This window comes from Charadrius vociferus, unplaced genomic scaffold (genome assembly GCF_000708025.1).
Source record: "Charadrius vociferus isolate BGI_N301 unplaced genomic scaffold, ASM70802v2 scaffold188, whole genome shotgun sequence".
NCBI lineage: Eukaryota > Metazoa > Chordata > Aves > Charadriiformes > Charadriidae > Charadrius > Charadrius vociferus.
This window is the reverse complement of record NW_009649706.1, coordinates 399814-416041: the sequence shown is the minus strand read 5'-3', so window position 1 is coordinate 416041 and position 16228 is coordinate 399814. Positions and strand designations below refer to the sequence as shown.

Below are 16228 nucleotides of genomic sequence, written 5' to 3'. Positions count from 1 at the left end.
GGAAACCCTATGGCAGCCAGGCATTTTCTGGTCCTACTGAACTTAAATAACATATAAGAATTTTCTCAGAGCTGGCTAAGGGGCTTTTGGCTAGTAAAATGTTGATTTCCAGTGAATTTTAGAACAGAAGTGTTCATGCAGTGGTGTTATTTAAAAGGAATAAATGTGAAAGATCTGTAGATTTGGATTTGGGTTTTACTTTCAGCCGTGAGTTTGTTTAACAGATTACTTGATGACAATTATAAATATGCAGAAACTATCTTTTAACTATCAGTTGAAAGTATAAAATAATCCAATCTCTTGGAATTGAGATTAGAACAGATGATAACTCAAAAGCGTTAATTTAGGGAAGTCATGTATCTTCCACTCCACCTATTGTGATCATCATTAATTTAGCATTAAAAATTAAAAAGCAATGATGTCAAAAATGTTCACCTTTGAATTATTTTACTTATTTAGTTTGGTTTAGTTCTGGTTTTTTATATAAAGTACTGTCTATACTCTGGGACTGAGTCATACATGAAACCTGGAATACACTATTTCAAACAGCACAGATGTTTCAGTGCTTTCCAATACAATGTTCACTTACTTTGAAATCAGCTTTTCTCAGACTACCATTTGTTTCACATTCACTTTAGTGCTTTCACCAACCTCTCCTATTGGCTTATACTAATACTCACTATACATATTTCTGTCCCCCTCATCCTTCAAGCACCAAACACTGTCTGGGTGGACAGGGCAGTATCCAGCTTAATGTTACTTGTGTCTGCCTAATGGTTTCCGGATTTTTTGAGAGATGGGTAAGGTCTTGCTCAAGTTTTTTAAGTTCACTGTGCAAAACCTGTATTTTACTGCACTGTCTTTTACTGCAGATTGTATTCATCTTGACAGTGTTCATGTTTCAATTTAATATCCAAGTGGTTTGTTTCAGCAGGTAAGTCAGGAAATGTGCAAATTGAGCTTTCGGGCTCTGATGCTACCAGCTCCAGGCGTAGGCTGGTGGTGTGTTACTGCAGAGAAATATTACCTGAAATCAATAGAGAGTTTTGTTTTATATCCACAGATAACTGATTTATAATTGAATTTAGGATAAGATTTGTTGTAGTTTGCTTGAAGAATAAAGTGATTGTGTGTTTTCCCTTTATTCTCTGGTAGACAATGAGAAGGACTCTTTCTTTGTTGCACAGTCCTGATTCATCCACTGAACACAGCAGGACTCTTGCCTTAGGTGTCTGTAGTTCTCCCCTCCCCAATCTCAGGAACGGCTTAGCTCTCAGTCAGTATTAGAGGTGCTATAAAAAAGAGCTGATCCTCTCCTGCAGCAGCGCAGGGGAAAAAAGATGATAGTTACAACTTCTACCCAAGGCTACTTCTGTCTTCAGCTATTTCATGATCATTATTTTCTTTGGATTTCAAGTTTTAGTTTGGGAAACTCTTAATTTGTTTTGATGGAGGGTGTTTTTCTCATTTCATTCTTACATAGAATTATACAATGGCTTAGGTTGGAAGGGACTTTTAAGATCATCGAGTTCCAACCCCCCTGCCATAGACAGGGACACCTCCCACTAGACCAGGTTGCTCAAAGCCCCATCCAGCCTGGACTTAAACACCTCCATGGATGGGGCCTCTGCATCTTCTCTGGGTAACCTGTTCCAGTGCTGTGCCTTACCACCCTTAAAGTAAAAAATGTCTTCCTAATATCTAATCTAAATCTTCCCTCTTCCAGTTTAAAGCCATTCTCCCTCATCCTATCACTACTTGCGCTAGTAAAAAGTCCTTCCCTAGCTCTCCCATAGGCCCCTTTTAGGTACTGGAAGGCTGCAATAAGGTCTCCCCAGAGCCTTCTCTTCTCCAGGCTGAACAGCCCCAACTCTCTCAGCCTTTCCTCATAGGAGAGGTGCTCCAGCCCTCTGGTCATCTTTGTGGCCCTCCGGGACCCACTCCAACAGGTCCATGTCTGTCTTACGTTGAGGACTCCAGAGCTGGATGCAGTACTGCAGGTGGGGTCTCACAAGAGTGGAGTAGAGAGGCAGAATCCCCTCCCTCAACCTGCTGGCCACACTTCTGATGCAACCCAGGATATGGTTGGCCTTCTGGGCTGTGATCACACATTGCCAGCTCATGTTGAGCTTCTCATCGATCATCACCCCCAGGTCCATCTCCTCAGGGCTGTTCTCAATCCATTCCCTGCTGAGCTTGGGGTTGCCCCAATCCAGATGTAGGACCTTGCCCTTGGCCTTGTTGAAGTTCATGAGGTTGGCATGGGCCCACCTCTCCAGCCTGTCCAGGTCCCTCTGGATGGTATCCCTCCCCTCCAGCGTGTCTACCTTGCCAAACAGCTTGGTATTACCGGCTAACTTGCTGAGGGCACACTCCATCCCAACATCCATGTCTCCGACAAAGATGTTGAACAGCATCAGTTCCACTACTGACCCCTGAGGAACGCCACTCATCAATGATCTCCACTTGGTCATCGAGCAGTTGACTGCAACTCTCTGAGTGTGACTGTCCAGCCAATTCTTTATCCACCGAGTGGTCCGTCTCCCGAATCCATGACTCTCCAATTTAGAGACCAGGATGTCGTGTGGGACAGTGTCAGATGCCTTGCACAAGTGTAGGTAGATGATGCCAATTGCTCTTCCCTTGTCCACCAGTACTGTAACCCCATTGTAGGCGGCCACCAAATTTGCCAGGCCTGACTTGCCCTTGGTGAAGCCATGTTGGCTGCTACCAATCACCTCCTTTTTTTCTATGTGCCTTAGAATAGTTTCCAGGAGGATCTGCTCCATGATCTTGCCAGGCACAGAGGTGAGACTGACTGGCCTGTAGTTCCCTGGGTCTTCTTTATTTCCCTTTTCAAAAATGGGGGTTATGTTTCCCCTTTTCCAGTCAATGGGAACTTCACCAGACTGCTATGACTCCTCAAATATGACGGATAGTGGCTTAGCAACTTAATCTGCCAGTTCCCTCAGGACCCACGGATGAATTTCATCAAGTCTTGTGCACCTTCAGGTTCCTCAGGTGGTCTCATACTTGATCTTCACTTACAGTGGGCGGTTCTTCATTTTCCCAATCCTCACCTTTGCCTTCTGTGTCATGGGTAGTGCGGGACAGTAGTGGGGAGAAGTGTAAAGAAATTGATTGGACAAAAGCATTATCTGATTTATCTTCCTTCTGGCAGTGCAGAAGTAAGTAATTTAATCCATTTTAAGTAGTCTCTTTACCTAGGATTATTGGCAAAGGAGCTCTAGCAGACCTCCATGGAGTGGTTTGAGAAGTTGCCACTCACAGTTGATGCCTGTTCAAACCCTCAGTGCTTTTACCCTCCATATGGAATCTATGCCCACCTCAGCCTGGCAGTTGAAGCTAAGTGACACTAAGTGACAGCTCTGTGGTGTCATGGCTGAAGCATTCGTGTGGTTATGTTACATGTGAAGGGCCAGTAAGCTGGTAGAGGCTGACATCCCTTACCACTGCTGCTGATTTTGCTGAATGTGTCAGTTTGTGGTCAGAGAACCTAAACTAGCAGGTCTCCATAGATTTTTATTGTGGACATCTGAACGGCAGTTAATTTAATCCGGAGATTTTACAGCTTAAAAGTAAGTGAATTGGAGTATTTTAGGTACTAAAGTCAGTTTGGGAGCTGAACATAGGTGCAGCTGCATTGTCTCAGGAGTACTAAATAGAAGGTTTCCTTTATCTTTGGTGTTTTTTTTTTCCTTGAAAAGCTGTTAAAGAAAATTTTTCTTTTAAAACCTGGGAAGCAAGAAATTATTTTTTTTTTTTAAACCAGAGATAACTTTTTTTAGAAGAGAGAGGTTATCAGTACTATTGCTATAACTTCTTTTGAATTTCAGTTTGTTATAATGATGTTATTAAGACAGAAGATGAGTTCGCCAAAGTTAGTGCAAATATCTTTGTCATGTTTTCTTATTTTTTGGTATGTGATATATGCCTACACCATAGGACATCTGGTGTGTATAGTCACAAAGTGGTAAAGAGACTGTGGTGCTGCTCTGTACCGACATATTCCTAGTTCATGGCAGATGTCAGCCTGGGAATTGTGTAAGTCTTACAGTACATATATTCTAGTAGGTATGCTATGTGATAACCCGTATGTCATACTCTATTCTCAAAGACTTTTTTCCCTGATACAGTTTACACAGAAGGTAAGGCTCGCTTTCCTTGTGCTTCTAGTCAGCTGTTTTTTTTAATTCTTGTTCTGCCTTTTATCCCATATCTTCCCCACTGCATGCTTTTCAGATGCTGCTTACTTTATTTTTTTGGTAATCAATTGTAATTCTTCCTAGCAATTTTCCCCCCTTTTTCAGGAGGAAATATTGGGGGAAAAAAAAGTATATTTCTGTTAACTCTTTCTTTTTTGAAGTACACTGCATCATACAGCAGCTGATGCTGAAAATATCCAAGTAAATATTTGTTGAAAAGTATCTTGAAAATGTGCAAATAAAATGAAAATTTTCATTTTAATCATATTCAAATCTTTCTTATTGTAAAGAAGCAAGACAGCCTAGCTGCCCCACGTTTTTAGCCCTTCATGTTCTTGCCAGATAACGTTCTTTTACAGGTCTATAACAAGGAACTGCCATATGGCCAGACTTCTTTTTGAGTCAGTTTGTCAAAAAACTTGTATTAGATGTCTGCTTTAGTTCATTAGATGGACAGCACTGTTCTCAGTAGTAGCAATTATGTTTTCAATGCAACTGGATTCATAAAATGTATAACAAAAATGCTGACTTTTTTGCCCATTGTTGAAACATTTGGATCATTGTTCTAATAAACATGCTTCTCTGTTTTATCACTTCTGTAATGTGAACTCTGAGAGTGTTTATTTTTGGTAGTTGAGGTGTCTTTAAATTTTTTTATGTGTTCAGTATGTGGAGTTTTAAACCTAGATTCTTCAAGCCTTGTCCCCTGTCTCTTAAGTGTGTTTTATTTGAGATTCAGGTAAGACATTCAGGAAACTCACAGTGTAATAAATTGAAAATATGATAGTGTAATAAACTGGAAGTATAGATGTCTAGGCATCTATGAATACGTGCATGTATACGTATGTTTGCGTTTGCACACAAAAGCAAGCAGTTGTTAGGAAAAAATAAATGCAATTCCTGCCAATATTGTTGTTAATATAAATATCAGATCGGCCTGTGTTTGTGTTATTACCAAGTGCCTGTAATGATGCTATTTATTTTTTTTTTTTAATGTGAGCACAGCAGTAATCTCAGAGTGATGGTTTTGGTCTAATGAACAGGTCAAAGTGGGCCGGTTTCAGTTTACCATGTGAATGGAGAAATAACTTTATAAGAAACTCCATTATGTTGTATATATGACTTGGTGACTTAACTACTTGATTTGAGAAATGTATGGGACTTGTGACCTGATACTGTAGGCAGTAAAACACTTGCCTTACCTTCAAGGAGTTTTTAAGTTACATCCGTGTTCTTATATAGTATAGTTGTGTGTGAAGGGCTTTGTAGGAAGGTGTTTGCTTTATTCTTAAACGTTAGGTTTTGCCACAGCTGGAAAAAACAAATCAGTAATCTGATTTCATTGGTAACTCCAGTGTATTCATTTGGGGATTTCTAGATACTGCTTGTGCTTTGAGGGTGTCTTTTACTATAAAATACAGAGGTCCCAGACCCTAATATGTGGTTCACTTCACAGTGTCAGAAAGCAAATCTTGCAGGTAAGATGTTGTATTTCTTGAGTGTGTGGCGTAAGTTATGGATTTCACTCCTTTCAGAACAGTGCTGTGAGTGTTTCTTTTATGACTTAAATGTTCAGGTGGTATATTATATTATAGTGAGTTTGTTCTTTTTCCTTTCCCCCTCCCCCCCCTCCCTACAAAGACTGCCCTGCTCAGGTACTTGTAGTTTAATGTTTGCTTTTGTTGAGTCTATTTCTGATTCATCATGTTTACGTGACTTACTGTCAGCTATCTGTTAGTTATAGTTTAACTTTCAAATCTGTATGTAATTTGGTTTTATTAATGAAGTACAACAACAGCATTATGAAGCTTTTCTCTTTTAATCTTACAAGGAAAAAAATCGGTATGTAAAAAAGCAATCACAAAGAAGAGGAAAGGTGTCACAAAGTCTACCATACCAGAATTTCAGGTAAATTATTTTAATTTTTGTTTTAAGCACTTGAAATCTGAATGTCTATGAAATAAGTCCTTTAGTTTCTGATGGAGACCTTGGAAATTGTAACCAAAGATTAATTTCCTTCTTCTAGTTCAAAAGGTTTAATCTGACAGTGTTTTTAAAAGTGCATTTCAGCTTTTCTTGGCAGAGAATGTTTTAGTGTTTTTTGTGTGCAGCTTACACACTGTTTTGCAGTATTGTTTAAGACCCCAGACAAATCCCAGAACAAAACCTGTAAAAACTAGGAGTTGTTCATGGAATTTTTAAGGTAGATAAAATTTTCTGGGATAAAATTACCTGGGTTTTGTATGAGGTGTGACACTGTGTTCCTTGAATTGAAATCTAGCTTAATTTACTGAAAGACTTGCAAAAAAAATTGTAGGTTCCTGTGCTCATCTTGTTTGCAACTTTTACCTCTTATCTGCATATGAGCTTTAGACCAGAGAGCACTAAGGAAAGAATGCTAATTATAATAATGTGGTTTTATGGTACTGTAGTAGCAGTGTTACAGTACTTCGGTGCTAAGTCACAATTTATGTATGCATGCCTGCTTGGATTGAAGTTCTCCTTTGACTATAAATTTTCATTGAGAGCAATTCGTGCTATTTTGAGAAATAGACCCACATTAAATCATGACTGTTCAGTAAAACCCTTAAGCTGAATCAGTTTATTCCGCACTGCTGATGTGTTTCAGGTGGAGCTAGTAGAATCTCTGCTGATAAAATTGGTTAGTAACAGTCAATATTGAGAAAAGGCTGATATTTAAGTGTACACTAACTTGTCTATATTCTAATGGTAGTGACTATAATGTTTCCTAGCAGCTCCAAAAATAGGTATGATGTCTAAAATTTTTATTTTTCCCAGCGCATTACCTGCATGCCATTGATATACACAGTTAGGTTAGAAATAATTTTTTGCAGTATTAAACTACTGCTTTTAAGTAGTCTGTCTAAAACATTATCTAAAACTTAGCCCAACTTTTTATCTAACCAGGGTAAACTGTAGATATACATTTCTAGCTAAGTGTAAAATTAATGTTATTACATTTACCTATGTAAAATGTTAATTAAAATGTAACAAAATAATTCTAAGTCTTTTGATCAAGGCTAGGCTTTATATCTGTTTTTAGGTGAAGCTAAGATTGATTAGTATGAGCAGTTTCATCTTATTAGGGAACTTCTTAGCAATTTAATCTGCCTTTTTCAAGAGGACAGACAGGACTGGTATGACTGTTAGAGGTAATTGCAAATATTAAAATGTTTACATTTGGAATACTACTAAGACTTTTAGAGCCTAGTAAAGTACATACTCTGCTCCATATACATGGATGGCCAAACTTAATAAAATTCTGTAACCATTTGAAAGTGACAGTATGTTTTTTTTAATATTTGGTAAAACAGCTTGAGTGTATACAGGCCATGTGAGGTATGCCAGGGAGGGTATAACTATAAGAATATTGCTGTTCATGTCTAAACATGAGTTCTTTTGGAAAGAAAGTAAATAAACGAAAATTTGTAAGATGTTTTATGTGCCTGCAGCCTGCACATGTTAAAAAACAAACAAAAAAACCCAACAAAAGCTGTAAGGCACTTTATTTCTTACTACTAGATCCTGTACTTAACTATAGATCCTCTACCTGAAAATCATAACTTGACATTAAAGCTGATAAAATTAGTATTAATAAATCTTTTTATATGCATAGTGACCTAAATTATACATTAAAATAAATTATTTACAAAAGAAAAAATCGGGACATAATGTACTACTTAATCCTAACATTTATAATCCCATTTTTAAACAACCATTTGAGGAAACATACTGCACAGATTTTCTGCTCTCTATCATAGTTTGAATGTCATGGACAAAGCAGTAAAAGCATAAGTAAAAGAACATCTGTCCTTCCTTGTATGTGATTTTAGACCTTATATTAATTTCTTAGCTAAAGACTGCTTAAAAAATACCCACACAAACAACAATACAAAAAACAAACCCAAAACAAAAGCAGATGCAAATTAAATTCTCTTTACCAAATAAAACCACACAAAAAATATGTCCTATTTTCAGTATTTTTGAAAATGATTTGAGCGGTGAGTTTACAGATTTGTAGATCATGAGTTAGTTGGCTGTTGCTTATTTCCTTTTAAGAGAAATTTAGTTCTGCTTATTGTTACTGGTGCTTATTAATGTTTTAAAGAAATGACAAATCATTGCTGTACAGAAGAGACACTAATGTGTGGGGTTTGGGTTTCGTTTCCGGTTACAAAGTACATTTAGGTTTGGTAACAAGTGTTTTGTCTCAGTCTTTCCTCTTTTCCCCTCACGTATATATGCATAGCTATATAGACCTACTTGTACTATAACTAAGGAAAAACGGAACACACACATTCTAAGGAACTGGGCTAACTTCAGCTTATCTGTTTAACTGTGTCTTAACAATTTCAGTTTTACCAGCTATGGTCTATATTAAATACAGATCTCAAAAGGCTGCTATCTGGACATTTTCCACATGGAGATGGCAGCAATAAAGGAGCAGGTTCATAGGAAATAGAAGTATGGCTTACAATCATTATACCGATACCCTGAAGTTAAACACAAGACCACACTGAAGTTAGTAAAATTATGCTAAAAGATTGGCTGAAGTTAAGAGGGGCAAGGAGGGAGCATCAGTGATCTGGGGGATTACACTAGGTTTGTATTTATTAATAGTTCCACAGGTTAGATTTGTTTTTATAAATAGTTCATTTGTAAATTCCAAGAAATGGATCACAGGAGAGTCCCAAGTTGGAATAGAACTTGATTCCCATGTCTTTCCTTACAAAAATCAGGGGAGATTTCCTGTCTTTCCTCCTGGAAGTTCTAGGAGTTAGGGAGGGTCTTTGAGAGATTACTGAGATGTGAGATTGTATCCTAGCAGGAAGGATGAACACTAAATTTGAAAATTTACTGGAATACTGAATACCTGAAGCTGCCATTGTATTCACTTGATAAACAAGATGCTTATTGTCTATGAAAATTAAGCTCATATGTAGTAAGTACTGTGCTTGATGTGAAAATGTGTGTGTTGTAGTTAGCATGTACATAACTAATTACATGACTTGTACATTAATGGAAATAGTTAGAACCTGAATCTTTAAGCCACCATGTAGTGTTCTAGAGAATAGGGACTCATCTTTCACTAGCTTTGATAAATCATAAAGGAAACCTGTTTTCTCTTCAGATTATTTGTCTCGTAATAGATGATTAAAAGGCATGTTCTTAGAGAGCGATACATGAAACTACCAGTGATCCATTGGAATGTGACAGAATGATTAGATTTATACCTTTCTTTTTACCTTCACATTAACTTACCTGTTGCAACGCACAAAACAATTTAGAAAGGCAGTGTTGTTTGCAGAAAATTCAATTGCTCTGTTCAGCCAATTAACAACCATGAGCAAAGAACACTGAAACATACATTAGAGTCTTAGTATGAGAAATAGCAGCTAGATTCCATGTCAGAGTGATCATACAAAATACAGTACACTTTTCATTACTGTTCTTTTTAATCTTTCCTTCAAAATGCTTGCTCCATTCTGTAAGGTGGGAAATGTTAACCAAGTGAGAGAAGTTTCAGAAATAGCTTCTTCCCAATCATTGTGCAGATACAGTACCTCATCTCAAATCCTACTGTGAATGAAGAAGTATAAATTTCTTCTTGAACCTTTTTATAGCAGTTTTCAGTACAGTATTGGAGTATTTAAAATACTAAACTCATTTTGACAGTAAATCCTCTAAGCTGAGCTGCTGTTAACTTCCTTGTTTTAACAGTGACTAATTGACACACAGATATTAGCCTCAAATGTACATCTCTTCTGATGAAAATTAGGACTTAGAGATTTGATTACTCCTCCCTGTCATCCCCAGCCCCAAGACAACTAAACCTTATATATTTGCATTGTCTTTTCCCATTGACATAGTTTAGATTTTACACACTTTTGCACAATTTTGCAAATCAGATCTTTATGTCTCTCTGAAAATTAGAAACAGACTGGGACCTGTGACAAGTTTGGCCGCATTAATTGTCTGGTGACATATAGGAGCTTTTTATGGTAGAGTCAAAGATAGAGTTGGTATTTCCAGGACAGTATTCAACTAACAATAGTGAAATTATCCTTCTTGCAAACTTGCCATTCTAGATTTGAGTTGCTAGAGAGAAATTCACCCTCTTCTATAAAATGAAGACAGTATCTTTCTTTGGTTCATAGTTCTGCTTTATCTTTGATCCATGGTATACCAAATTAAACGTGTCTCAGAGGAGAAAATAAAGAGCAGTGCTAAAATTTAAAAACTGAATTGTCAGGTATATAGTCAAACAAGTGGATTAAAATTGTGTAGGGACAATCTTTATCCATGCCTTTATTGACTTTTATCAAGGGCTTGACGTGACAAACTTTCACTTTTTTGTACAGTAATACACTATCATAGATTTCTTTGCAGGCCAGATGGGAAAAGACAAGCCAGTATTTGGCTTCCAGTTTACATCTTATGTATTTGGAACTTTAAGTGCAGGACAGACATGCATGTTGAACTTAATAGAGTTACACATAGTAATACTGTTTTCTCAGTTAAAAGAGGAACCTTTTGCAAGTTAATTTTACATACATTGTCTACAGCAAGACAGTGCTAATCTCCTTATTCAAACGACAAATGTGAACACTGTAAGCTTCACTTTGAGTCACTGCAATTCCCAGTGCTCTGAAATATACACAAATGTTATGAAAATGACATGTATGCATTAGAGGTTTCTGAAATTTGTGTTTTGCTGAAAGTGTCAGTTCTGTTCTTCAATAGTGAAAGAAAGGGGTTTTTTTAATGTGAATTTGCTGCAAATCTAAAGCTGCATGTGTAATTGAAGTAAAAATACAGTATTATGAACTACTGATCTGGGAAAAAAATTAAAAATTAGCAGTTTTATGACAAAAGCATTTTTGTGGGTTTTTTTTTCTGTTTGGTTTTGTTTTTCTTAAACTATTTCAACATGTTTTCAGTAGTAAGGAAAACATTTCCACCTGGGGGTGTTCGGAAAGAAGCAAGTCTTAACATACGATAACCTGAAAGAATCTAACAGCTTAGTAATTTCCAGTTTATTAAGTCTTTAATTACCCTAAATGATGGTAAGCCAAAGCATACAGATTCCTTTTGTTTGACAATTTTTTCAAGAAAACAGCATCCATATTCTGAAAGGAAAAACGTAAAAAGCTGTTTTCTAAAGACTAGAATAAGAAGAATATAATACTTTTTCAAAACATGGGTAGATGGGTATATTTGCTACACATGGGTAGGTTGTCTTTCAGGAATACTCTGTGTAATTGTGTAAAATTATGTTCAGGAAAAATTTGTAATTATGTTATAACCACAGCATAGTCCAAAGCTAGTACACTGTAATACAGCAGGGAGTTGTTTGGTACTCAAAACTGTTCCAACTCATTACTGTATTTGAGACAAGTTTTGTAGTTGTCATTCAGAGAAGTTTTAAGAAAATACCTACATTTTTTAAATGGAAGCTTACAGAGATATGGTTTATATCTGAAGAGTGAAGTATTTTCTTGCTAGATTTTCGTCCTTTCCAAAAGTCATATTTTTTACATTTCAAAATGCTGTAAGAAAATAAAAATCAAATGGGGGCACTAAGTAATAACATGTGCTTTTAGATTTTATTTAACTTCATTGTACATCTTCCAAGTCCCACATTACCAAGTGTTTGTGTTCATTTGTTTTTTAGCTTATTTGCACTAATCTTGATGAACTCAGGGAATTAATCACAAAGATTGAGAATGAACTCAAAGATCTGGAGGACATTAAAAAGAAATCGGTATGTGACATTAAAAGCTTTCTCTTGTATGGGTATAAAACGGTGCCAGTTATTTGCTGAGGCTTGTCAAGTGAAGATTTTATGCTTGTTCAGTAACTGCATGAAGCCTCATAAGGTTGATACCTGGAGACTATAATCTTAATCTTTTCTGTATATAGTGCACTGTTCAGAATGTTTTAATGATAAGTACATTCAGTAACTGTGTTAACGCTTTTAACTGCCAAAATAAAATGTGGATAGTGGTAATACCTTAAACGGAGTAGTTCATTTCTATTAAACATGTTACCATTCTTCCCTGAGGATGAACTCTTACCCAACAAGCAGTTACAGGATAGAGTTCTCATATCTGCCTATGCAGTGCTGATTAGATCTTCTTGTGAGCTGCCTTTTATGTTGCTTATTAGAATTCCTAACTCCTTTTCTTTGCAAGTAAGTTACTAAAATTGGCTTTGTTTAATTTTTATTCAAGTAGATTGTACAGGAGAGCATGCTATCTGGCTTTTGGTCCCAGATTGAGATACAAATTTTTTGATGTACGCTGGATCACAGTCTATGAAGCTGAAAACCTCAAAACAATAATGGTTAGACAAGAGAATCCAACATGTCTGATGTTTTGTAGGAGGCAGTGATTCTCGTCAAGATGGTGGATGATTTTAAATACGTAAATAGTTCTCATTTAAGTGTCCCCCTACAACCAACTGTTCTTTTTCATTGCAGCTTTGTTTATTAAAACTTTGGTAGGCATTTCTGTGGCATTTCTATGAATAGTAGTAGTTAAAAATGTTGCTTTTTCTGTACCTTAGAAGTTAGTCTGCTGATTTCCATGAATGCCTTTAGTCTCATGCAGAAACAATTTATTCTTAAATTATTTAAATTGGGGAGAAAAATATGGTAGGTGAGAGGCAATGTAAATTAGGACTCTGAAAGACAAATTTCAGTGCAGACACTTAGCATAATAGTTATTAAAATACCCAAAGGAATAAAAACAGACTTAGCTTGAAATTACTTTGCAGTTGCTAAATTGCAAATTGGTTTTATGATAAGGTTGTCAAGAGGTTATCAGAAAGGCTATGTCAATAATAGAAGAAAAAGCCAAAAATGCAAGTACACATCAGTATCAGTAATGTTAGTATAGGTGAGACTTTTAGTCTACTAGTAAAACCATACCAACAAGACTTCTTCAAGGGTAGACAAATGCTAAATATGTCATAATTGCTCTTTGAACTTACACTTAAGTGTAGGTAAGTTAAGATACAACTCATTCAACATTCAGAGGTAAGGACAATCTTTCTGTGTGCTTGTATAGATCTATCAGATCATGATTCTGGGTCTCTGAACACTTGTGGTGTTAGAAATTTTATGTAAACTAAAAAGGCTAGGATTAATTGCTGAAGAAGTGATTAGTAAAGTGAAGTATAGATTTTTAAAAAATACAAATAGATGTTAAATTAGATGAAAAGTCAATAAACTTGACTTGCTAAAATGAAGTTTCACTTTGCAAGGGAAGTAATTAGAATTTCATTTTTTATGTGTAACCCCATGTGTAGTTAGATTAGATATATTAAAAACTGGAGGAAATGCAGATTTTCATTCTTCAGCTCTTACATAAATGAGAGCGGCCATTTCAGAAGCATCCAAAAGAGTTTGTTTCAGCTTTTCTGAAGTGCCTAGTCTATTAAGTAAAAAATTGTTTTAATTTGATGATGGAAATTTGACCTAATGTGAAAGCTTATTTTAGTATAATGATATTCATTTTGATGCTGTTCATGGGCTTGTTTTTTGTTTTGACCCGAAGATGGTGGTGGTCTTAGTACTTCATGGTAATTTTATTGATTTTTGTTTGCATTAGTGACCTAGGTGAAGCCATGGGAATCTTTCTTCTTCATGACTAACCTGCTCAGTAATTTCAGTTTTAGAGTAGTTGTTAGCACATGATACTGAGAGGAACCCTCAAGGCAAACTTTAAAGCTAGTTAAGTACTAACACACATTAGAAATAAAGCTTGTCTGATTTATATTAAGACTTTAAAGTATAACCATTTTCTTAGTCCTAACTGTCCTTTGTATCCTAGGAGACCATTCTAGAGTACATAAAAAGAATTCCTTCCTCAGAACTTGGAAGTACTGGAGGCTTTAATGAAAGAGCTGAGCTGTAAGATTTCTTTAACATGAGTAAACTTACTGTTTTCTCACATTTTTTGTAGGTAGTTGGACTGCTTGTATCTGACACTTTTCAGAACATCAGCTTGAGCCAACAAATGACATGAGAGATTTTTAGCCCAAATAAGTTTTATTTGGCAAGTTAAAAGCAGATTAGAACAGGGTTATGCAATGGAAAGTCATGGGTAATTTTAAGTGTAGGCATTACGACCAGTTTCTCCTACAACAATGGGATAATAAACCTGTTGGAAAGGATTTTCTCTGTTTGGTTGATTAAAACAGTTTTGTGCTGTACTCTTTTGTACACCCGCATTGTCTTTTGAATTAACTATGAGTAATATTTTTCCATTTAAGAAGTCTTGTGCTTTTGCTTGATTACTGGTGAATTTGTTGTAACAATGATGAGATTTGCCTTAGCGTCAGTTTGCCATAGCTGTTTAGAGAGGAAAGTTGAATTTGACCTCAATTCTTTAATTTTAAACAGAAGTTCAACTCAGTCTTAGTATTATCTCTTCCCTGACTGCTTTGCTCTTGAACTCTAGCCACAGTTCTGAAGTGAGGCTGCAATTTCACATATGCTTTCAACTAACATAAGCCAAAACGGCTGCCAGATAAATAGTTCCTACTCTCTGTGTCTCTGGCAACTTATATTTTTCATGCCACCCCAGGAGAGAGGGTACCAAAATTCCTTTTTTCAGTTGTATGGTGAGAGAGTTAGTCTGTGATAAACCTAACTATTTTTTTACTGATGCTGAGGTGTTTGTAACCCAGATCAGTTTTCTAGTGCAGTTTATCTTGCAGTGGCACAAATATCTGTGCTTGTGTTCTACGACAGTTTCCAGGGTCATTTTAAGGGCAGAAAAGAAAGGGGCAAAAGAAAGCGGGACTGTTTTTGACAGGAAAAGTGCCGCTTTGTGGTTGGTTGTACATGATATTACAATCAGGGGTGCTCTGAAATGTCTATTGCTTCAGCTACTAAACAGTTCCTCTCCTTACCACTTACTACAGTTCAAGACGCAGAGGACAGTATAAGTTAGTCAGATTTACTATTTATTTGAGTGCCTGACCAGACATCAGAAAGCAGGAGATGCAGAAAATGGACTTGAAGGACTTGAGTCTAATGCCCTATGCACTGGGTGGTGAAAGGATGGAGGGTGGCCCCCTAAGGAATGTCTAAGCTAGAATGTCTTCAAGCTTTGGTACGTTCCCAAGGACATGTGAAATGACTAAATAAAAGGTTATAAAATAGTTCTTTGTTTAAAGAAGTGGGAAATATTGCCATATGTTTGAGAATGTTTGGTAGGGAAACTGTGTTTAGACAAGGCTGTACAAGGACTTCCCAAGAATGCTCAGCAGAAATTCACGTAACCATCAAAAATAGACTAGAGCTCTTACTAATATTTTAGTGAATCAAACCTCAACTTTACAAACAAGGAAGTGGAAAAACTTATTGTGTCTTCTCATTTGGGCTCTGTGGAAACTTAATTATTACTGGGTTAAATATTCTTTACTTTTTAGTAGGAGGTGGACTTGCTTCTCCCCATTCCTCCTTCCTTTTCGCCTGACCTCTTCCACCCCTCCCCAGTGAAATATGTACCATGCTTGAGACTTTTGAATGTAAGGAGTTTTTGGTTATACTTGTTTTTGTCTGTATTACTATGTTTACATAAATGTATGTGCAAAAAAATAATACTATAGTCTGAGAAATCTGTGTTTGGACACACTTTTGCAGGTTTGAACTGCAGACGAAGACATCCTTATTCTAATAAATATTTAGGATAACAAAATTTAATAGACCTGCTTGAAGTCTTGCAGCTGAAATGTTTTCTTTCAGTTTCAGCTTAGGTTCTGTGTTACTCTACATATTCATCTGTAACATATCTAAGATACTCTCTTTTTCCATTCTTTGTCACAAAAACTTGAGTTGTACTTTAGTCACTTCCAAATAGTCTGTTATTGCTTCTCTCTGGCTTGCCATCGTCTTTTAAGAACAGTGATATGAGGCCAAAATGTTGAATTTTGAGTCTGAAACTTACACATTTGTATCCATGCAGTTT

At 36.4% G+C, this 16228-nt stretch overlaps 1 protein-coding gene across 1 annotated transcript in view; it reads left to right on the top strand.

Annotated features, from left to right (window-relative positions):
• Window positions 1-16228, top strand: part of KIAA2026 (KIAA2026 ortholog) — a 47770-nt gene that overhangs the window by 17052 nt on the left and 14490 nt on the right. The window contains exons 4-5 of the mRNA XM_009890663.1: window positions 6058-6134; window positions 11923-12012. Of these exons, the coding sequence (XP_009888965.1) occupies window positions 6058-6134; window positions 11923-12012 (167 nt within the window). The remainder of the gene's footprint in view (window positions 1-6057; window positions 6135-11922; window positions 12013-16228) is intronic.